Source organism: Somniosus microcephalus, chromosome 4 (genome assembly GCF_052327205.1).
Source record: "Somniosus microcephalus isolate GS21.2 chromosome 4, FLI_Smic_1.0, whole genome shotgun sequence".
Classification (NCBI taxonomy): domain Eukaryota; kingdom Metazoa; phylum Chordata; class Chondrichthyes; order Squaliformes; family Somniosidae; genus Somniosus; species Somniosus microcephalus.
In genome coordinates, this window is record NC_140990.1 from 162,246,317 (window position 1) to 162,269,506 (window position 23,190).

Consider the following 23,190-nt stretch of genomic DNA (forward strand, 5'->3'; position numbering starts at 1 on the left):
TCACCCAAAAGGGAGACCCCTCAGTCCACTTCATGGAAGTGGAACAAGCAGCAGGCATCAACGAGTGCGATGACTCCGAGATGGCCAAAATGCTCCTGTTCTCCCTGGATGGCAAATTGTACCAGTCCCTCTCTGCAGAGAGCAAGAAAGGGCAAGGGGGGTACGCTGCCATCCGGGAGGAAGTTCTGGAGGCCATGGGTATGAACGATGGTAGTCCTTTCTCCCGGGTGGAGAGGACAACACAGTTAGCAGGGGAGACCCCACAGGCTTTCGCAGACAGGCTGTGGCCTGTGTACAAGAGTGCCTGCAATGGGGATCTCGACCGGACTAACATGAACCAGGATGGGCTGGCCCACTGGCTCCAAAGTCTGGTGGCAAACAGCTTGCCACGGGTCAGGGCCAAGGCTGAGCTCTGGTTTGACCCAAAAGGCCCCCAGGTCACCGAGGAGACAGTGGTCAGACAACTGACCCTGGCTTACTGGAACGGTAGAGGGGTAGAAGAACACCCACCAAAAGGAAAGGTTCATGAAATGAAACCTGCTAGTAAGAAAAAATGGCAACAGGAAGGGGGTAACCCTTCTGATATGAGGCGTAACTGCTTCGGGTGCGGGAAAAGTGGGTATTGGAGAAGGGACTGTAGAAATCCTTGGAAGGATAATGTGGGGGAAAACTCCCCAGCTCCTGCCCCAAAAACAGAAACACCGACCTCTCCTCCCACGCTTGATTCAATAGTAGCTGAGCTCCAGATTTTGTTAGCTGGCCCAGGGAAGGTAGCCACAGCCACGGGTGCTTTAACTCCATCTGCCCCACCCAACACAGACATATGACTAGAGCCAGCGCAGCCTGTCTACCTGAATCCCCTTGAGCATGATGCATGGAAGAGACTGCTTGTTAAGATGGAGGTGGAAAAAGTGAAAGGGACCTATCTGTTGGACACGGGAGCATCAAGCACCATTGTCTATTCAGCTAACCCCGCCGCCTCACCTCTGTCTAACGGGGTCCCGTACAGCTTAGTGGGGTTTACAGGTAACGAGCAGGCTGGCTCGTTCTCCATCCCGCTGTCCATTCAATTAGGAGCACTCCACACCAAGTGGACCTGTGTTTTAATGAAATGGGAGCAGGAAGGAAAAGGGATCCTGGGGGCTGATTTTATCATAGGCCACAGGATTCTCGTGGATCTTAGGAACCACTGTCTGTGGGGAGCATGCACCGGCAAGGAAAATGAAGTGGCAGTTATCCCAGAGAAACAGGGCAAGGGGACCTTGTGTACTTTAAAACCAAAGGAGGGTTACAACCTCGAACTAATGGTCAGTAACACTCCACTGGAGTACCAGGCATTTGTGCGAGCACACCTCGGCGCATTAGCCACTCATAAACATGATTGTGGGAGGGTGAACGGGGTTGAAGTTAGTGTAAACAGGAACCCCATGACCCGACCACAAAAGCAATACAATTTCCCCAAAGAGGCGGAGGTAGACATGGAAATGGCCATGACCTCGCTGGTCAAACAGGGGGTATTGAGACAGATAGCCACCCACGTAAACTCTCCACTGTGGCCGGTTAGAAAACCGGACAACTCCTGGCGAGCCACAGTGGACTATCGGGTACTCAATCGAAACATCCCCGCTTGTGCACCCACGGTCGCAGCTGTCGCCGACCTCATTGGAAGTATCCCAGCCTCTGCAACCACCTTCACGGTGCTGGATATTTCCAACAGGTTTTGGTCCATCCCTCTACAGAGATGGGACCAGTACAAGTTCGCCTTCACTTTTAAAGGCCAACAATACAACTGGAACTGCCTACCTCAGGGTTTCTACAATAGCCCCAGCACTTTTCACCAATGCATGACAAATTGTTTAAAAGGCTTCAGCCGGCCCCGACAGTTAGTTCAGTATGTGGATGACCTGCTCCTATTCACCGATGAAGGAGAGGAACACGGTCCACTACTGGCTTAAATGCTGGAGTTGCTTAGGCAAGAAGGCTTTAAAGTAAACCCTAAGAAGGTACAGATCGGCCAACAGGAAGTAAAATTCCTAGGGCTGGCTGTGCGAACAGGGGAAAGGGCCATCGATAAAGCCAGAAGAGAAGCAGTGCAAGAGTTACCAGCCCCCAATACAGTGACAGGAGTGAGATCTTTTCTAGGGCTAACCGGGTACTGCAGAGATTTTATTGAGGATTACGCAGCCACAGCAGCCCCTCTGCTCCGACTCCTACATAAGGGAGTGGAGTGGGTTTGGGATGAGGGTTGCGAGGCAGCATTTGTAAAACTCAAACAAGATCTGCAGACCGCGCCGGCTCTAGGGGCCATTGATGGGGGAGAAGAGTTTTTCCTGGAGGTAGCAGCCAGCGGGGACAGCCTGAGTGCTGTGCTGCTCCAGGAGCGGCACGGCCAGCTGAGACCAGTGGTTTACTCCTCCAGGATACTCATAGATGTGGAGAAGGGCAACTCCAACTGTGAGAGGCACCTCCTCGCCACTCACTGGGCTGTGAAAAGACCATTGATCTTCACAGGTACCTCACCCATCACTCTCCCCCACCCATCACACGCCCACCCAAATGCTCCTAGATGGGAGAATTAAAGATGGGACAGTGAGCAGTGCCCGCATTGCTTGCTGGACCCTGCTTCTCTCCCAGATGGACCTAAGGGTGAAAGGTCTCTGCGAGCCGAAGCTCGCAGCCAACATAATTTATCCAGGACGGCCCACCGGTGTTCCATTGAAGGAGTATGGGAAGTCAACATAGGTTTTTGGGCCGGGATACACCCCACAGGCCGCAAAATCTATGTAGACGGTTCGAGCACTGTATCTGCTGGCGAGCGACTTACAGGGTGTGGAGTTTATGACCCGGGGGCAGATATTGCCCTGGCAATTAAACTCCCCAGCACCATGAGCGCCCAGCAGGCTGAACTGTCCGCGATAGTGTACGTGGTTACACACCCCGAGAAATTCCCTACCCTGTACACGATTTGCTCAGACAGCATGTTCACATGCAATTCATGTACGGAATACCTGGCCATCTGGTCCCGTCGTGGATACACCTCCGCTGACGGGAGACCCCTGGCAATCAAGCCTCTGCTGGAGAAAATCATGACAGCCGTAGGGGAGGAAGGGAAGGTTTATATCGATAAAGTTAAAGCCCATTCAAAGACAGAACCCATGTGGGAGGGCAACCAAAAGGCAGATGAATTGGCCAAGCAGGGAGCCAGGGAAGGAGTGCTTTTGGACCCCTACCGAACAGGTTCGGTAGCCGCAATCCGGGACAAGGGAGGCACACAGAGGATAGCTTTGGTCCCGGACCTAAAGCAGGCCCAGGTACGGGATCCCATCCTCAGAGCCGTCCTGAACGCGCTCACAAAAGGGGAGAAAGTAGAGGGCCCATACGGTACAGCAGCCATCACCGTCCAGGAAGGCATGCTGTTCAGGGGGGAGCAATGGGTAGTGCCGCAGCAGCACCAAAGGGAATTCCTCCAACTGGCCCATGAGGGTCCAGGAGCGGGGCATCCCGGGCCTGAGACCACCTGGCAGCGGGTGGAACAGGCAGGATGGTGGCCTGGACTGAGGAAACAGGTCTGCGAGTTCTGTGCCGGCTGTCTGGTGTCTGCTGCCAATAACCCTGACCCCCAGAAAAGGAAGGTATGTTTGGGACACATCAGGAGGGTAGAGGGACCATGGCAGTCGATCCAGATCGATAACATCGGGCCCCTACCCACCGCCCAGGGAGGCTACAAGTACTGTCTAGTCCTGGTGGATGTGTTTTCAAAGTGGGTGGAAGCTTTTCCCTGCCGAACAGCTACCGCATTGGGTACAGCTAAGATCCTGGTCAGGGAAGTTTCTCACGATGGGGACTACCGCAGTATGTGGAGTCTGATCAAGGGAGTCACTTTACCAGGCAGGTCATGCAAGAGACCCTCATGGTACTCGGCATCGAGGGGAAATGGCACGTCGCCTACAACCCACAGTCACCAGGTCCTGTAGAGCGTTTAAACCGCACCATCAAAGAAAGGCTGCGCAAGGAGATGGGAGACTCACCCAAGAAGTGGGTAGAAGTCTTACCGTTGGTCCTAATGGGGATCCGAGCCAGCCAGTCAAAAAGCACGGGGTATTCCCCACATGAGCTCATGATTGGTAGGGTTATGCGGACCCCCACCCATGTGCTAGCCCCGGTGCTCACAGAAGATCAGCTCAGAGAGGTGAACCGGGACAGCTTTGTCAGGAATCTGTTTGAACACCTTAAACAGATTCACTGGCAGGCTGTTAGCAACATGGGAAAACAGCACCGGAGTAACCGATTGCTGCTAGAACCCAACAGGCACCATGAGTGGGAGATAGGGGATTACGTCATGGTGAGGAACTTTGCCTGGTTAGGGAGTTTTGAACCATTGTACATGGGGCCGTACAACATTGTGGACAAGGCAATCCCCATGGTCTATGCCATAAAGATGCCCCGCCGCACAAAGTGGTTCCACATTAACCAGTGCAAACTGTTTAAACCTGAGAAAGGGGAACGGCAAGAAAGGGTGAACTGTTTTAAAAATAGAGATCAGCAGCCTGTGGCTGTGGCAGACTCACAGACCGCACCGGTGGGGGCAGTGGCTTGTGTCACTGGAGGGGCCGTCCCACCTATTATTTGGGACACACCCCCAGTAACCGGAGCCCTAAGGAGGTCTCCTCGCATACCACAGCCTAAACTACCATGGTCACCTGTGTATCAGTTCAAACGGTCCAGCCCCGGGAGGGCCACAACCCAAAAGGGAATGCCCAAGATAAGGGATCATCCTAAAAATAGGGATTCCCAGCCTGCCGCCTCCAATGGTGAGGGACTCACAGGAGAGGTAGCGTTGGGCAGAGAGAGAGACAAGGGTCCCCAGCCTGCGGCATCAGGCTGCGCAGAACCCGCAGGACAGGACAGGGAACCAGCATCCACACTGCAGCACAGGAGGGCACACTCCCCCGATTAGCTGGGATTCAGGGAAACTCCCAGGTCTTTTAAGGAGGACTCTCCGGGTCCAGTGGCACAGGCCACCTTACGCCCAGGCGTACAAGCTGTCCAGATTCCACAGAAGGCAGAGGCCTAACTGGAATTAGCCTGGCCGTCCGGAGACGGGCGGCAGATGTACATAGCTTTCTGGATAAATTTTAAGTGTGTTTTTACAGTTTGGTAGTTTTAGGAATTATTATTGTTTAATTTAGTTTATGAAAAGTTTAAGTTTTCGAGACTCGATAACTGTGTCAAGCCAGAGAACCTTATCGGGACATGGCTATTTGTTTTGTGTGTCCCGACAGAAAGGAAATCGGCATGAGAAAGTTTCTGCTCCTGCTCGCCCTGGTAGGGGTGAGCATCGGTGACTGAGGAGATGTGGAGGACTCCCACATCTATGGGTGCTCGGGAGAGAGAGCACCGATCGTTACCGCAGGGTGTGGCGAACGGGATGTGGAGGAGCTCGCCATTTACTTCCATGAGGGAAGGTGGCCAGGGTGGTTGGGGTCTAACTCGACACAATACTCCAGCCAGACTGGGTTCACATACGGGGAGGCCTCCATCCCGTGCCCCAGGGTACAGGTCGTTGCTACAAGGGTCAGCGTCACTGAGGGGAAATGTGTGTGTTTGACATGCAAGGGACAGATTTCCCTGGATAGGTGGTGGTGGCTCAGGAAGCTGAGCAGGGACATAGGGGACCGGACAGTCGACTGGGAACGATTGGGGAACGACACCCACTGTACGATCACAGGGACCCGAGGGGGAGTGAGTGTGTGTTGGGATAAGTGGTGGAAGTCAGAACAAGGAGTTTACATTTGTATGTGGGGGTCAGAGAAAGTCTGCCCCACAGGCGTATCCATCATCTTCCACAGACAATGGCAAGATGCCTGGGAGGGGATGGGGTGGGATTCTAGCCTACATGCGTGCGCGATCCCACACTCCCCAATCCCAGTCAACGCCACCGAACTCGTAGCACGCCCCCGAAAGCCCCTGCCCACGACATCACGGACCATAGTACAGAGGTGTCCTACCACCACCAAGGGACCAGGGAACGGGTTAGTCCTAGTGCCAACCGACAAGTTGCTGTACCAGGGGGTAACACTATGCATTGGCCTCAGTGATCCTGAACCTGACCGAGGTACACTTACCTGAGTGGTGTCCTAAGGAAACAGAGCAGCTATACCAGGCCCTGCTGAAGGAAATGTTTAGAAAATTTTATGAATTCGACTTTGCCAATATAGTCAAAGCGAAACTGTACAGTTTACACCCTGAACATACTATGGGCGCGGGGAGACAAAGAAGGGGAACCTGGAATGATATTTTCACAACCTATAATACAGGATCCTCAGTAATAAATAGGCTGGATGATATAGAGTTACAAACACAGATAAATGGTTTAAAGACCCAGTTAAGAAAAATCCTAACAGAGGAGAACACAGTGGTAGGCTCAGAGCTGCATGAGGACCAGGCTATGACGGTCCATTTAAAAGAGATAATTGCTGAGCTAGAGAGACACGCTAAAACAGTAAATGCACTCATACGGGAGGACAGGAATGCTTCGGATCAGGCTGTACAGAATGAGGTGTGTGTGCTATACGGGGCATGGTTGCTGGGCGACGGCCGCAGCAACCTGGAGGATTTAAAACAAGGTTTAGTCCCCTCCTGGATTAACAACAAGCACCTCGCAGCCCTCCACCAGTTTAGTAATTCGCTGAGCCCGTGTCAGCTCCGCCTAGCCTCTGAAGCCTACTCTGTCCCAGTAGATTGTGGACATTCCAACCATACTATCATGGGGATAGTAGTGAGGATGCCGGTCATGGGTTGGACAGCCCGACCCGCACCGGTATACAGGGTGGAGAACTTTGGGCTCATTCAAGGGGGTGCACACGTCCGTTTCGCAGAGGTCCCACCTGATGTCATAAAGTGGGAGCAAGCTATGACAGATACAGACCTCTCCGGGTGCCGGAGCCGGGGTACATACATAATACTGTGTCCCCAGCACTTGAACGCCTATTCTAGACCTCAGTGCGGGTTTAAAGCTGCTGGTGCACAACCTGTGAACTGTACCATGGAGGTAATGGCACAAGGCCATGTTCCCCCACAGGTAGCATTCATAGGAGGTGAGACATATTGTGTCACCACAAGTGCGTCCCACTACCAGCATGGACAGCACATTTGGTGTCCGGTGAGTGACAGCAGTTTCTGCTTTAAACCCAAGGCAGAAGTTCAAGTGGCCCAGGAACGGATTGTCCCCATTCCTGAACCCTCCACTGTTCACCTCACTGTCAGGGAAAACATCATCAACCTGCAAAATTATGTCGCACATTTCAGCTATGAAATTCCCCCCCTACCCAAACATCTTACTGCCCTATTAAAAGCAGTGGTCATATCACAAAAGCATTTCTACACATTAGAACAGAAGACAGTCGAGATAGGAGCCAAGATCTTGGATATTGTAGTTCCACCTTAGTGGGATATTTTTGAAAATATAGAGGTCCCTTCTTGGATCAGACTGGCTTCACACATTTTAGTAGTCGGCCAGCTCGGTATAGTTTTCTACTTACTGTGCACAAAGTGCAAGGGGAGAGACAGGATGCTCCGATCTCAACATGAGAGTGCATGGGACAAACATAAAAATAAAGTCTATGACCAAGTATAAAACAAACCTTAACCATTGTTAAAAATAAAGTTTTGTGACTATGTGCGATTATTATTCTTTCTATGTGTGTACTATGTTTCTCCAAGTGATGCAGGGACGTTGGACCCCCTCCGTGCTTGGATGTGAATGTAACCGGGTTTTCGTACCTTGTATATATTTTGGACACGACACTAAAAAGAGGAATGTATGTGTATTTTTGGGGGTTTTAGATAGATAAAAAGGGGGAAGGTTGGCTCTCGGAGATCAGAAACTTTGCTCACCCAGTATGATACTCTAGCGAATAGAGTACCACAGGAGGGAATGTAAGATTCGCAAAATTCAACAGATTCCCCAAAACCAAGAAGATTACCCTAAGGAAGGGGCTTTTGGACTGTTAATAAACCATGTCAGAATGGTATAAAAATACTGGGCCTAAAGGGAGATTTAAAAATCAAGGACCCCAGGATTTTGGTTTTTATTTTAAAAGCATGTTCGAGCCTGTGGAAGAAAAGGGGGCTGCAACAAAAGGAGTTGGGATTGGCCTCTGTAAATGGACAGTTTTGAGTATTGGCATTAGCCAAGCTATCTGGGGACTATCTGGACTGTCTCAGTCATTTTACATAATGACAACAGACCAACGGAAGAGCAGTTCCCGCCCAAAATTACAGAGCCATCCAAAGTATACATAATGCAGAACGTGCCACCAACTAACAAAAGAACCTTGGGCCCCACAGGAAAAGACAAATGTTACTGCAATTAAACAAGAGGTTAAACAATCGCGTAAAACCACTTAAGAATCGATGGGTCCACCCCGAAACCACTTCGCGCAATCTTAAACCAATTAAGATCGATGGGACCATCCTGAAATCTATTAAACAATTTTTAACCCATCAATGTTAATGAGCCCGCCAAAACTAACAAAGAGACAGAACTGATTTGACACGCAGATTAGCAGGCCTCAAACGGTATAATTGAGGGCCTGCTTTTACAATGGGAGGTCAGGCAGTTCAGTTTGAAGAAGACGACAAGTTCAACAAAGGTGCAGTGCGGTTCCAGAGTTCGGTTCAAGGAGTGCGGGTCCAGTTCGGGTCGAGCAGTTCAAGCAGTTGAGTGAGACGAACGTTCAAGGAGCAGAGATGAGTTGAAGAAAAGAGTTTCGCTTCATCATTCATGTCAAATCAAGTCACCAAGTTAAAATCCAAGAAGAAGCTCCCTCTCGAAGAAATAATGCACCGCCGGAGACCTCGCGGCAGACCAGGGCCCCACGAAACAAACAACCAAATATTACCAGCAACCGGGTAATATTGGGCCACCGCGACCAACAAATACCAACTCAGAAGAAAACCGAAGATCCGCAAGTTTTTCCACTCTACAATCTATCCTGATTTACCCCTGGGTAAGATTTTACTGAAAAGACTCTAAACTCTACTTCTGACCAAAAGAAATTGGGTACTTACCTAATAGATCCAATACGCACCCGACCGCATCAGCGGACACATGAAGACTGACCAGCAACACAGGTGAAGTCCTCTACCGCGTCCGGGGTATGGCAGGCCCCAACCAACACATCTAGAGAACCCCGAAATCGCGAACCTCTACAACTGTCAAAAGAAGTCGTTTTGGTGAGCATTATCCCTGGTCCTCTGGAGCCCAACTGAGCTAGTGAAGTGGGATTGGGAGGGGTGAAGTATTTGTCTATTGTTATTTTCCCTCATATATTCTGAAGTGTTCCCCCAATTTAGAGTGTTAAGATTATTGTGTTGTATATTTTCTTTCTCAATAAAGATCTTATTCCTTTCACCAAAATTCAGTTGTCTGCTGCACTTTTTACCACAACCCCCAAATAAGTCCCAGGTCTAGAACCAAGGGAGTGGGAGCGATTCGAACCGCTCACAAGTCAGAGGTGAAGCTGACCCACACACGACCCCTTACAGTAGTTTTCTTACGTCAGGAGTTCTGGCCAATTTTTACCTTTCAACCAACATCACTGAAACAGATTATCTGGTCATTAACTCATTTCTGTTTGCGGGATCTTGCTGTGCGCAAATTGGCTGTCACATTTCCTACAGTATAAACAATGACTGCACTTCAAAAGTACTTTGTAGGCTGTGATGTGTTTTGGGCGTCCTGAGGTCGTGAAAGGTGCTATATAAATGCAAGTCTTTCTTTCTTATGGAAATAGGGCTGCTATCACAGTGAGCAAAGACTAGAGAGCAGGTCAATCCCTCCCACCCCCACCCAGCGCACCGTGCACCAGCTGGCTCGAGAACAGCATTGACGCTAGGTGGACCATCTAGCGGAGAGACTAGAAGGGGGGGCAAGGTGATGCAGAATGGCATAGAATTTTAAAAAACACTAATTTAGTGAGCAAGATAACCAATTTTATGAAGTCTTGCCAAGTGGACAAGCATACCAAGGGCTCTTGCTTGCAATTTGCTTTGAAAACTCTTGAGATTGCCTGTCAGTATTGCCAGCGTCAGCACAAGGGCAGTGTGTCGCTGAGGAAACTGCTGAGGCTGCTCCCGTTTGAAACAAGTCTTCCTTTAATTCATGCACCTGCTCCCTTGTAGATCAATCTTCCCTGGCCTGTCTGAAAAGGCAGGCTGGTATTATGGACTATGAGCACAGTGTGCAGACTGCACGGATTACAATCTGCACAGGACGAGGAGTCTGCTATTATTTTAAGAGCCAGTTGTCTTGTGACATGTCATTCAGATTCTGTATATGGCAGTAGCTAAAGTGAATGGTGTATTATTAATGGATAAACAGGCCCCATCCAATTTTCTCCCCTCCTCATCAGACAGTGACAACTGGGATTTGGTTCCACAGGAATCCAGCATCTTATCCAAGCAATGCCTTTTCACATGTGTTGTTCAGACAGTGAGTGTCGACGGGCTATTGAACTGTATTGGGCCGGAGGCGGGCATCCGAGCTGAGCCCAGTCCTGTCCTAGCGAAGCTAATTACTGATCAGGAGCAGGACCCCACCCCGGCTGACCTTCCACTTCTTGGTCCAGGGGTGCTGAGGCCAATGACAGAGTCCAAATGGCTGCTCACTCGGCACAGATAGTTATCAAACATGAGACCTTCTTGGTCTGCACTTAGCCACTGTGTCACCGGGGGGCGCTCCTGGGTGATTATTGGTTACGTGGAAGGGGAGGGGGGTGCAACAACAACAACTTGCATTTATATAGCGCCTTTAACGTAGTAAAACGGCCCAAGGCGCTTCACAGGAGCGTAAATCTGACAAAATCTGGCACCGAGCCACATAAGGAGATATTAGGACAGCGAGAGGTGGAGAGATGGAGAAGTTTAGGGAGGGAATTCCAGAGTTTGGATAGCTGAAGGCACAGCCACCAATCGTGGGGAGAAGGAAATCAGGGCTGCACAAGAGGTGAGAATTGGAGAAACGCAGAGAGCTCGGAGGGGTGAAGCACACAGACAATGCAGTAAATGGGAGTTGAAACCTCTTTTACACATTCACAGCGATACACACTTTGTGCACTTTCTAGCAGCTCAGATACATAAGGCTATGCTCAAAGTTACAATACACAACTGAGTTTAGGCCTCCCCTTGTGACGGGCTCTCCACCCCTTCCTTGAGCACGAGACTCCATCCCACAAGACGCCCCCTGAAGTCAATGTCGCCATCTACTTTGGTCTTGCCTTTGGGCGAGGAGTTAAAATAGTTCGAGCCTCCTTTCTGGAGCAGCAGGGTCAGCCGGCCACCCACCCAAAACCTGGCCTGAGTTAAAATAGGGGGCAGGGGACAAAAACACTGGAGAGTTTCAATGATTTAGAAGAAGGAACGGGGGTTTCTTGCATGAATAGGCTTGTAGTCCCTTGAGTATAGAAGATGAAGGGGTGATCTAATTGAGGTGTTTAAGATGATTAAAGGAGTTGATAGGGTAGATAGAAACTATTTCCTCTGGTGAGGGAGTCCAGAACAAGGAGACATAACCTTAAAATTAGAGCTAGGGGTGATGTCAGGAAGCACTTCTTCACACAAAGGGTAGTGGAAATCTGGAACTCTCTCCCACAAAAAGCTGCTGAGGCTGGGGGTCAATTGAACATTTCAAAATTGAGATGGATAGATTTCTGTTAGGCCCAGGTATTAAGCGATCTGGAACAAAGGCTGGTAAATGGAGTTAAGATACAGATCAGCCATGATCTAACTGAAAGGTGGAACAGCTGGAGGGGCTGAATGGCCTCCTCCTGTTCTTATGAGTCACTTCTATAGGAAGGGCAAGCGGCTGGTGCAGAGTTGGCCCAGCTTCACTCGGGGCTCTAGTGAACTGCCTTGTGATTCCAAGCTGACAGTGCCAGCTCTTTAATACAAGAGACTCAGGAAGCACAAACAAGTGCTGGTCACCAGTGTGCCGTTTAACATGGATGGTCGGAAGGATTTATTTTTTCAGCTTTTAATCATACAATAATTCCGAGTGAGAAGCAGAAATCAAATTAGACTGACCTGAATTACCAAGTACCTCTGTGGATCTCGAGCCATTCTAGAAAATTCCGCTGCCAATTCTTTGAACTTGGGCCTGCTGTCAGCATCAATCATCCAGCCTAGGACAAGCAGCAAGAAAAATGGCAACTTATAAAAAAGTGCGAATATCGCATGGTAATCCGTGACAAATTTAAAATATGTCGTGATAAATTCAAACATGTACAATAAACTAACAATGGTTCATAAATTGAAAGTAATTAAGCATCACAAATACCAAGACAAAATAAACTGTAAAAATAAAATTTTACAAATTCGACAGCATACATTCAGCCAAGTAGCAACATTTCATTTTCAGTATTGTATCAGCTTCAGATACGAGCTGCGGCCAGTGTGAACACGAGCTGCGGTCAGTGTCAACATACGAGCTTAGGTCAGTGTGAACACACGAGCTGTGGGCAGTGTGAACACGAGCTGCGGTCAGTGTCAACATACGAGCTTAGGTCAGTGTGAACACACGAGCTGTGGGCAGTGTGAACACGAGCTGCGGTCAGTGTCAACATACGAGCTTAGGTCAGTGTGAACACACGAGCTGAGGGCAGTGTGAACACACGAGCTGCGGTCAGTGTGAACACACGAGCTGAGGTAAGTGTGAACACACGAACTGCGGTCAGTGTGAACACACGAGCTGAGGTCAGTGTGAACACACGAGCTGCGGTCAGTGTGAACACACGAGCTGCGGTCAGTGTGAACACACGAGCTGAGGTCAGTGTGAACACGAGCAGAGGTCAGTGTGAACACACGAGCTGAGTTCAGTGAACACATGAGCGGCGGTCAGTGTGAACACGAGCTGCGGTCAGTGTGAACACACGAGCTGCGGTCAGTGTCAACACACGAGCTGCGGGCAGTGTGAACACGAGCTGCGGTCAGTGTCAACATACGAGCTTAGGTCAGTGTGAACACATCAGCTGCGGGCAGTGTGAACCCGAGCTGCAGTCAGTGTCAACATACGAGTTTAAGTCAGTGTGAACATACGAGCTGCAGTCAGTGTGAACACACGAGCTGAGGTCAGTGTGAACACACGAACTGCGGTCAGTGTGAACACACGAGCTGCGGCCAGTGTGAACACAAGCTGCGGTCAGTGTGAACACACGAGCTGAGGTCAGTGTGAACACACGAGCTGCGGTCGGTGTGAACACACGAGCTGCGGTCAGTGTGAACACAGGAGCTGAGGTCAGTGTGAACACGAGCAGAGGTCAGTGTGAACACACGAGCAGAGGTCAGTGTGAACACACGAGCTGAGTTCAGTGAACACATGAGCGGCGGTCAGTGTGAACACGAGCTGCGGTCAGTGTGAACACACGAGCTGCGGTCAGTGTGAACACACGAGCTGCGGGCAGTGTGAACACACGAGCTGCGGGCAGTGTGAACACGAGCTGCGGTCAGTGTCAACATACGAGCTTAGGTCAGTGTGAACACATGAGCTGCGGGCAGTGTGAACCCGAGCTGCGGTCAGTGTCAACATACGAGTTTAGGTCAGTGTGAACATACGAGCTGCAGTCAGTGTGAACACACGAGCTGAGGTCAGTGTGAACACACGAACTGCGGTCAGTGTGAACACACGAGCTGCGGCCAGTGTGAACACAAGCTGCGGTCAGTGTGAACACACGAGCTGAGGTCAGTGTGAACACACGAGCTGCGGTCAGTGTGAACACACGAGCTGCGGTCAGTGTGAACACACGAGCTGAGGTCAGTGTGAACACGAGCTGCGGTCAGTGTGAACACACGAGCTGAGTTCAGTGTGAACACATGAGCGGCGGTCAGTGTGAACACGAGCTGCGGTCAGTGTGAACACACGAGCTGCGGTCAGTGTGAACACACGAGCTGCGGTCAGTGTGAACACACGAGCTGGGGTCAGTGTGAACACACTAGCTGAGGTCAGTGTGAACACACGAGCGGCGGTCAGTGTGAACACACGAGCGGCGGTCAGTGTGAACATGAGCTGCGGTCAGTGTGAACACACGAGCTGCGGTCAGTGTGAACACACGAGCTGATGTCAGTGTGAACACACGAGCTGCGGTCAGTGTGAACACGAGCTGAGGTCAGTGTGAACACGAGCTGAGGTCAGTGTGAACACGAGCTGCGGTCAGTGTGAACACGAGCTGCGGTCAGTGTGAACACACGAGCTGAAGTCAGTGTGAACATGAGCTGAGGTCAGTGTGAACACGAGCTGCGGTCAGTGTGAGCACGAGCTGCGGTCAGTGTGAACACGAGCTGCGGTCAGTGTGAACACATGAGCTGAGGTCAGTGTGAACACGAGCTGCGGTCAGTGTGAACACACGAGCTGCGGTCAGTGTGAACACGAGCTGCGGTCAGTGTGAACACACGAGCTGAGGTCAGTGTGAACATGAGCTGCGGTCAGTGTGAACACGGGCTGCGGTCAGTGTGAACACACGAGCTGAGGTCAGTGTGAACACACGAGCTGCGGTCAGTGTGAACACGAGCTGAGGTCAGTGTGAACACACGAGCTGAGGTCAGTGTGAACAAGAGCTGAGGTCAGTGTGAACACGAGCTGGGTTCAGTGTGAACACACGAGCTGAGGTCAGTGTGAACACACGAGCTGAGGTCAGTGTGAGCACGCGATCTGCGGTCAGTGTGAACACACGAGCTGAGGTCAGTGTGAACACGAGCCGAGGTCAGTGTGAACACGAGCTGCGGTCAGTGTGAGCACGAGCTGCGGTCAGTGTGAACACGAGCTGCGGTCAGTGTGAACACACGAGCTGAGGTCAGTGTGAACACACGAGCTGCGGTCAGTGTGAACACGAGCTGCGGTCAGTGTGAACACGAGCCGCGGTCGGTGTGAACACGAGCTGAGGTCAGTGTGAACACACGAACTGCGGTCAGTGTGAACACACGAGTTGAGGTCAGTGTGAACACGAGCTGAGGTCAGCGTGAACACACGGGCTGCGGTCAGTGTGAACACGAGCTGAGGTGAGTGTGAACACACTAGCTGAGGTCAGTGTGAACACGAGCTGCAGTCAGTGTGAACACGAGCTGAGGTCAGTGTGAACACGAGCTGCTATCAGTGTGAACACGAGCTGAGGTCAGTGTGAACATGAGCTGAGGTCAGTGTGAACATGAGCTGTGGTCAGTGTGAACACACGAGCTGACGTCAGTGAGAACACGAGCTGCTATCAGTGTGAACACGAGCTGAGGTCAGTGTGAACATGAGCTGTGGTCAGTGTGAACACACGAGCTGACGTCAGTGAGAACACGAGCTGAGGTCAGTGTGAACACGAGCTGCGGTCAGTGTGAACACACGAGCTGAGGTCAGTGTGAACACGAGCTGCGGTCAGTGTGAACACACGAGCTGAGGTCAGTGTGAACACGAGCTGCAGTCAGTGTGAACACGAGCTGAGGTCAGTGTGAACACATGAGCTGCGGGCAGTGTGAACACGAGCTGAGGTCAGTGTGAACACGAGCTGCTATCAGTGTGAACACGAGCTGAGGTCAGTGTGAACATGAGCTGAGGTCAGTGTGAACATGAGCTGTGGTCAGTGTGAACACATGAGCTGACGTCAGTGAGAACACGAGCTGAGGTCAGTGTGAACACGAGCTGCGGTCAGTGTGCACACACGAGCTGAGGTCAGTGTGAACACGAGCTGCGGTCAGTGTGAACACACGAGCTGAGGTCAGTGTGAACACGAGCTGCGGTCAGTGTGAACACACGAGCTGAGGTCAGTGTGAACACGAGCTGAGGTCAGTGTGAACACGAGCTGCTATCAGTGTGAACACGAGCTGAGGTCAGTGTGAACATGAGCTGAGGTCAGTGTGAACACGAGCTGCAGTCAGTGTGAACACCAGCTGAGGTCAGTGTGAACACGAGCTGCTATCAGTGTGAACACGAGCTGAGGTCAGTGTGAACATGAGCTAAGGTCAGTGTGAACATGAGCTGTGGTCAGTGTGAACACATGAGCTGACGTCAGTGAGAACACGAGCTCAGGTCAGTGTGAACACGAGCTGAGGTCAGTGTGAACACGAGCTGGGGTCAGTGTGAACACACGAGCTGAGGTCAGTGTGAACACGAGCTGCGGTCAGTGTGAACACACGAGCTGAGGTCAGTGTGAACACGAGCTGCGGTCAGTGTGAACACACGAGCTGAGGTCAGTGTGAACACATGAGCTGAGGTCAGTGTGAACATGAGCTGCGGTCAGTGTGAACACACGAGCTGAGGTCAGTGTGAACACGAGCTGAAGTCAGTGTGAACACGAGCTGAGGTCAGTGTGAACACACGAGCTGAGGTCAGTGTGAACATGAGCTGCGGTCAGTGTGAACACACGAGCTGAGGTCAGTGTGAACACGAGCTGCGGTCAGTGTGAACACAAGCTGCGGTCAGTGTGAACACGAGCTGCGGTCAGTGTGAACACGAGCTGAGGTCAGTGTGAACACACGAGCTGCGGTCAGTGAGAACACACGAGCCGCGGTCAGTGTGAGCACATGAGCCGACGTCAGTGTGAACACGAGCTGAGGTCAGTGTGAACACGAGCTGCGGTCAGTGTGAACACGAGCTGCAGTCATTGTGAACACGAGCTGAGGTCAGTATGAACACGAGCTGTGGTCAGTGTGAACACACGAGCTGCGGTCAGTGTGAACACACGAGCTGCGGTCAGTGTGAACACACGAGTTGCGGTCAGTGTGAACATGAGCTGCGGTCAGTGTGAACACGAGCTGAGGTCAGTGTGAACACACGAGCTGCGGTCAGTGTGAACACACGAGCTGCGGTCAGTGTGAACACGAGCTGCGGTCAGTGTGAACACACGAGCTGCGGTCAGTGTGAACACGAGCTGAGGTCAGTGTGAACACACGGGCTGCGGTCAGTGTGAACACAAGCTGCGGTCAGTGTGAACACGAGCTGCGGTCAGTGTGAACACACGAGCTGCGGTCAGTGTGAACACGAGCTGAGGTCAGTGTGAACACACGAGCCGCGGTCAGTGTGAACACACGAGTTGCGGTCAGTGTGAACATGAGCTGCGGTCAGTGTGAACACGAGCTGCGGTCAGTGAGAACAGGAGCTGCGGTCAGTGTGAACACACGAGCTGAGGTCAGTGTGAACACGAGCTAAGGTCAGTGTGAACACACGGGCTGCGGTCAGTGTGAGCACAGGAGCCGAGGTCAGTGTGAACACACGGGCTGCGGTCAGTGGGAACACGAGCTGAGGTCAGTGTGAACACGAGCTGCGGTCAGTGTGAACACGCGAGCTGAGGTCAGTGCGAACACACGAGCTGCTGTCAGAGTGAACACGCGAGCTGAGGTCACTGTGAACACGCGATCTGCGGTCAGTGTGAACACACGAGCTGAGGTCAGTGTGAACACGAGCTGCGGTCAGTGTGAACACAAGAGCTGCGGTCAGTGTAAACACGAGCTGAGGTCAGTGTGAACACACGAGCTGAGGTCAGTGTGAACACAAGAGCTGCGGTCAGTGTAAACATGAGCTGAGGTCAGTGAGAACAGGAGCTGAGGTCAGTGTGAACACGAGCTGCGGTCAGTGTGAACACGCGAGCTGAGGTCAGTGAGAACACGAGCTGAGGTCAGTGTGAACACGAGCTGAGGTCAGTGTGAACACGAGCTGAGGTCAGTGTGAACACGAGCTGAGGTCAGTGTGAACACGAGCTGCGGTCAGTGAGAACATGAGCTGAGGTCAGTGTGAACACGAGCTGAGGTCAGTGTGAACACGAGCTGCGGTCAGTGTGAACACACGAGCTGCGGTCAGTGTGAACACGAGCTGCGGTCAGTGTGAACACACGAGCTGCGGTCAGTGTGAACACACGAGCTGAGGTCAGTGTGAACACGAGCTGCGGTCAGTGTGAACACGAGTTGGGGTCAGTGTGAACACACGAGCTGAAGTCAGTGTGAACACACGAGCTGAGGTCAGTGAGAACACGAGTTGGGGTCAGTGTGAACACGCGAGCTGAGGTCAGTGTGAACACGAGCTGCGGTCAGTGTGAACACGAGCTGAGGTCAGTGTGAACACGAGCTGAGGTCAGTGTGAACACGAGCTGAGGTCAGTGTGAACACGAGCTGAGGTCAGTGTGAACACGAGCTGAGGTCAGTGTGAACACGAGCTGAGGTCAGTGTGAACACGAGCTGGGGTCAGTGTGAACACGAGCTGAGGTCAGTGTGAACACACGAGCTGAGGTCAGTGTGAACACACGAGCTGAGGTCAGTGTGAACACACGAGCTGAGGTCAGTGTGAACACGAGCTGAGGTCAGTGTGAACACGAGCTGAGGTCAGTGTGAACACGAGCTGAGGTCAGTGTGAACACGAGCTGAGGTCAGTGTGAACACACGAGCTGAGGTCAGTGTGAACACGAGCTCAGGTCAGTGTGAACACGAGCTGAGGTCAGTGTGAACACGAGCTGAGGTCAGTGTGAACACGAGCTGAAGTCAGTGTGAACACGAGCTGAGGTCAGTGTGAACACAAGGGCTGAGGTCAGTGTGAACACGAGCTCAGGTCAGTGTGAACACGAGCTGAGGTCAGTGTAAACACGAGCTGAGGTCAGTGTGAACACGAGCTGAGGTCAGTGTGAACACACGAGCTGAAGTCAGTGTGAACACGAGCTGAGGTCAGTGTGAACACGCGAGCTGAGGTCAGTGTGAACACAAGCTCAGGTCAGTGTGAACACACGAGCTGAGGTCAGTGTGAACAGATGACCTGAGGTCAGTGTGAGCACACGAGCCGAGGTCAGTGTGAACATGAGCTGCGGTCAGTGTGAACACACGAGCTGCGGTCACTGTGAACACATCAGCCGAGGTCAGTCTGAACACACGAGCTGAGGTCAGTGTGAACACACGAGCTGAGGTCAGTGTGAACACACGAGCTGCGGTCAGTGTGAACACACGAGCTGCGGTCACTGTGAACACAGGAGCCGAGGTCAGTCTGAACACACGAGCTGAGGTCAGTGTGAACACACGAGCTGCGGTCAGTGTGAACACGAGCTGCGGTCAGTGTGAACACGAGCTGCGGTCAGTGTGAACAGATGAGCTGCGGTCAGTGTGAACACACGAGCTGAGGTCAGTGTGAACACGAGCTGAGGTCAGTGTGAACACGAGCTGAGGTCAGTGTGAACACGAGCTGCGGTCAGTGTGAACACACGAACTGCGGTCAGTGTGAACACACGAGCGGCGGTCAGTGTGAACACACGAGCTGCGGTCAGTGTGAACACACGAGCGGCGGTCAGTGTGAACACACGAGCTGCGGTCAGTGTGAACACGAGCTGCGGTCAGTGTGAACAGACGAGCTGCGGTCAGTGTTAACACGAGCTGCGGTCAGTGTGAATACGAGCTGAGGTCAGTGTGAACACGAGCTGCGGTCAGTGTGAATACGAGCTGCGGTCAGTGTGAACACACGAGCAGAGTTCAATGTGAACACGAGCTGAGGTCAGTGTGAACACGAGCTGAAGTCAGTGTGAATACACGAGCTGCGGTCAGTGTGAATACGAGCTGCGGTCAGTGTGAACACACGAGCTGAGCTCAATGTGAACACGAGCTGAGGTCAGTGTGAGCACACGAGCTGAGGTCAGTGTGAACACGAGCTGCGGTCAGTGTGAACACGAGCTGCGGTCAGTGTGAACACACGATCTGAGGTCAGTGTGAACACGAGCTGCGGTCAGTGTGAACACACGAGCTGTGGTCAGTGTGAACACACGAGCAGCGGTCAGTGTGAACACACGAGCTGAGGTCAGTGTGAACACGAGCTGAGGTCAGTGTGAACACACGAGCTGCGGTCAGTGTGAACACACGAGCTGAGGTCAGTGTGAACACACGAGCTGCGGTCAGTGTGAACACAAGCTGAGGTCAGTGTGAACACACGAGCAGCGGTCAGTGTGAACACACGAGCTGCGGTCAGTTTGAGCACGAGCTGAGGTCAGTGTGAGCACACGAGCTGAGGTCAGTGTGAACACACGAGCTGAGGTCAGTGCGAACACGAGCTGAGGTCAGTGTGAACATGAGCTGCGGTCAGTGTGAACACGAGCTGAGGTCAGTGTGAACACACGAGCTGCGGTCAGTGTGAACACACGAGCTGCGGTCAGTGTGAACACACGAGCTGAGGTCAGTGTGAACATGATCTGCGGTCAGAGTGAACACACGAGCTGAGGTCAGTGTGAATACGAGCTGCGGTCAGTGTGAACACACGAGCGGCGGTAAGTGTGAACACGAGCTGAGGTCAGTGTGAACACACGAGCTGAGGTCAGTGTGAACACGAGCCGAGGTCAGTGTGAAAACACGAGCTGTGGTCAGTGTGAACACACGAGCTGAGGTCAGTGGAAACACAGGAGCTGAGGTCAGTGTGAACACGAGCCGAGGTCAGTGTGAAAACACGAGCTGAGGTCAGTGTGAACACACGAGCTGAGGTCAGTGTGAACACGAGCTGTGGTCAGTGTGAACACACGAGCTGAGGTCAGTGTGAACACACGAGCTGAGGTCAGTGTGAACACGAGCCGAGGTCAGTGTGAAAACACGAGCTGTGGTCAGTGTGAACACACGAGCTGAGGTCAGTGTGAACACGCGATCTGAGGTCAGTGTGAACACGAGCTGCGGTCAGTGTGAACACAAGAGCTGCGGTCAGTGTAAACACGAGCTGAGGTCAGTGTGAACAGGAGCTGAGGTCAGTGTGAACAGGAGCTGAGGTCAGTGTGAACACGAGCTGAGGTCAGTGTGAACAGGAGCTGAGGTCAGTGTGAACAGGAGCTGAGGTCAGTGTGAACACGAGCTGAGGTCAGTGTGAACACACGAGCTGAGGTCAGTGTGAACACGCGATCTGAGGTCAGTGTGAACACGAGCTGCGGTCAGTGTGAACACGAGCTGCGGTCAGTGTGAACACACGAGCTGCGGTCAGTGTGAACATGAGCTGAGGTGAGTGTAAACACGAGCTGAGGTCAGTGTGAACACGCGATCTGAGGTCAGTGTGAACACGAGCTGCGGTCAGTGTGAACACAAGAGCTGCGGTCAGTGTGAACACGAGCTGAGGTCAGTGCGAACACGAGCTGCGGTCAGTGTGAACACAAGAGCTGCGGTCAGTGTGAACACGAGCTGAGGTCAGTGCGAACACGAGCTGCGGTCAGTGTGAACACAAGAGCTGCGGTCAGTGTAAACACGAGCTGAGGTCAGTGTGAACAGGAGCTGAGGTCAGTGTGAACAGGAGCTGAGGTCAGTGTGAACACGAGCTGAGGTCAGTGTGAACAGGAGCTGAGGTCAGTGTGAACAGGAGCTGAGGTCAGTGTGAACACGAGCTGAGGTCAGTGTGAACACGAGCTGAGGTCAGTGTGAACACGAGCTGAGGTCAGTGTGAACACGAGCTGAGGTCAGTGTGAACACGAGCTGAGGTCAGTGTGAACATGAGCTGCGGTCAGTGTGAACACGAGTTGGGGTCAGTGTGAACACACGAGCTGAAGTCAGTGTGAACACGAGCTGAGGTCAGTGTGAACAGGAGCTGAGGTCAGTGAGAACACGAGCTGAGGTCAGTGTGAACACAAGCTGGGGTCAGTGTGAACACGAGCTGCGGTCAGTGTGAACACGAGTTGGGGTCAGTGTGAACACGAGCTGAGGTCAGTGTGAACACGAGCTGCGGTCAGTGTGAACACGAGTTGGGGTCAGTGTGAACACGAGCTGAGGTCAGTGTGAACACGAGCTGCGGTCAGTGTGAACACGAGTTGGGGTCAGTGTGAACACGAGCTGAGGTCAGTGTGAACACGAGCTGCGGTCAGTGTGAACACGAGTTGGGGTCAGTGTGAACACACGAGCTGAAGTCAGTGTGAACACGAGCTGAGGTCAGTGTGAACACGAGCTGAGGTCAGTGTGAACACGAGCTGAGGTCAGTGTGAACACGAGCTGAAGTCAGTGTGAACACGAGCTGAGGTCAGTGTGAACACACGAGCTGAGGTCAGTGTGAACACACGAGCTGAGGTCAGTGTGAACACGAGCTCAGGTCAGTGTGAACACGAGCTGAGGTCAGTGTGAACACGAGCTGAGGTCAGTGTGAACACGAGCTGAAGTCAGTGTGAACACGAGCTGAGGTCAGTGTGAACACACGGGCTGAGGTCAGTGTGAACACGAGCTCAGGTCAGTGTGAACACGAGCTGAGGTCAGTGTAAACACGAGCTGAGGTCAGTGTGAACACGAGCTGAGGTCAGTGTGAACACGAGCTGAGGTCAGTGTGAACACACGAGCTGAAGTCAGTGTGAACACGAGCTGCGGTCAGTGTGAACACACGAGCTGCGGTCACTGTGAACACATCAGCCGAGGTCAGTCTGAACACACGAGCTGAGGTCAGTGTGAACACACGAGCTGAGGTCAGTGTGAACACACGAGCAGCGGTCAGTGTGAACACGAGCTGCGGTCAGTGTGAACAGATGAGCTGCGGTTAGTGTGAACACACGAGCTGAGGTCAGTGTGAACACGAGCTGAGGTCAGTGTGAACACGAGCTGAGGTCAGTGTGAACACGAGCTGCGGTCAGTGTGAACACACGAGCTGCGGTCAGTGTGAACACACGAGCGGCGGTCAGTGTGAACACACGAGCTGCGGTCAGTGTGAACACACGAGCGGCGGTCAGTGTGAACACACGAGCTGCGGTCAGTGTGAACAGACGAGCTGCGGTCAGTGTTAACACGAGCTGCGGTCAGTGTTAACACGAGCTGCGGTCAGTGTGAATACGAGCTGAGGTCAGTGTGAACACGAGCTGCGGTCAGTGTGAATACGAGCTGCGGTCAGTGTGAACACACGAGCAGAGTTCAATGTGAACACGAGCTGAGGTCAGTGTGAACACGAGCTGAAGTCAGTGTGAATACACGAGCTGCGGTCAGTGTGAATACGAGCTGCGGTCAGTGTGAACACACGAGCTGAGTTCAATGTGAACACGAGCTGAGGTCAGTGTGAGCACACGAGCTGAGGTCAGTGTGAACACGAGCTGCAGTCAGTGTGAACACGAGCTGCGGTCAGTGTGAACACACGAGCTGAGGTCAGTGTGAACACGAGCTGAGGTCAGTGTGAACACACGAGCTGCGGTCAGTGTGAACACACGAGCTGAGGTCAGTGTGAACACACGAGCTGCGGTCAGTGTGAACACAAGCTGA

General features: G+C 52.3%; 1 protein-coding gene across 2 annotated transcripts in view; it reads right to left on the reverse strand.

Annotated features, from left to right (window-relative positions):
* The window catches only part of erbb4b (erb-b2 receptor tyrosine kinase 4b), a 1,694,493-nt gene that overhangs the window by 132,744 nt on the left and 1,538,559 nt on the right, over window positions 1–23,190 (reverse strand). For both annotated transcript variants that reach the window (XM_085985415.1, XM_085985416.1), the window contains exon 24: window positions 12,085–12,182. In XM_085985415.1, the coding sequence (XP_085841541.1) occupies window positions 12,085–12,182 (98 nt within the window). The remainder of the gene's footprint in view (window positions 1–12,084; window positions 12,183–23,190) is intronic.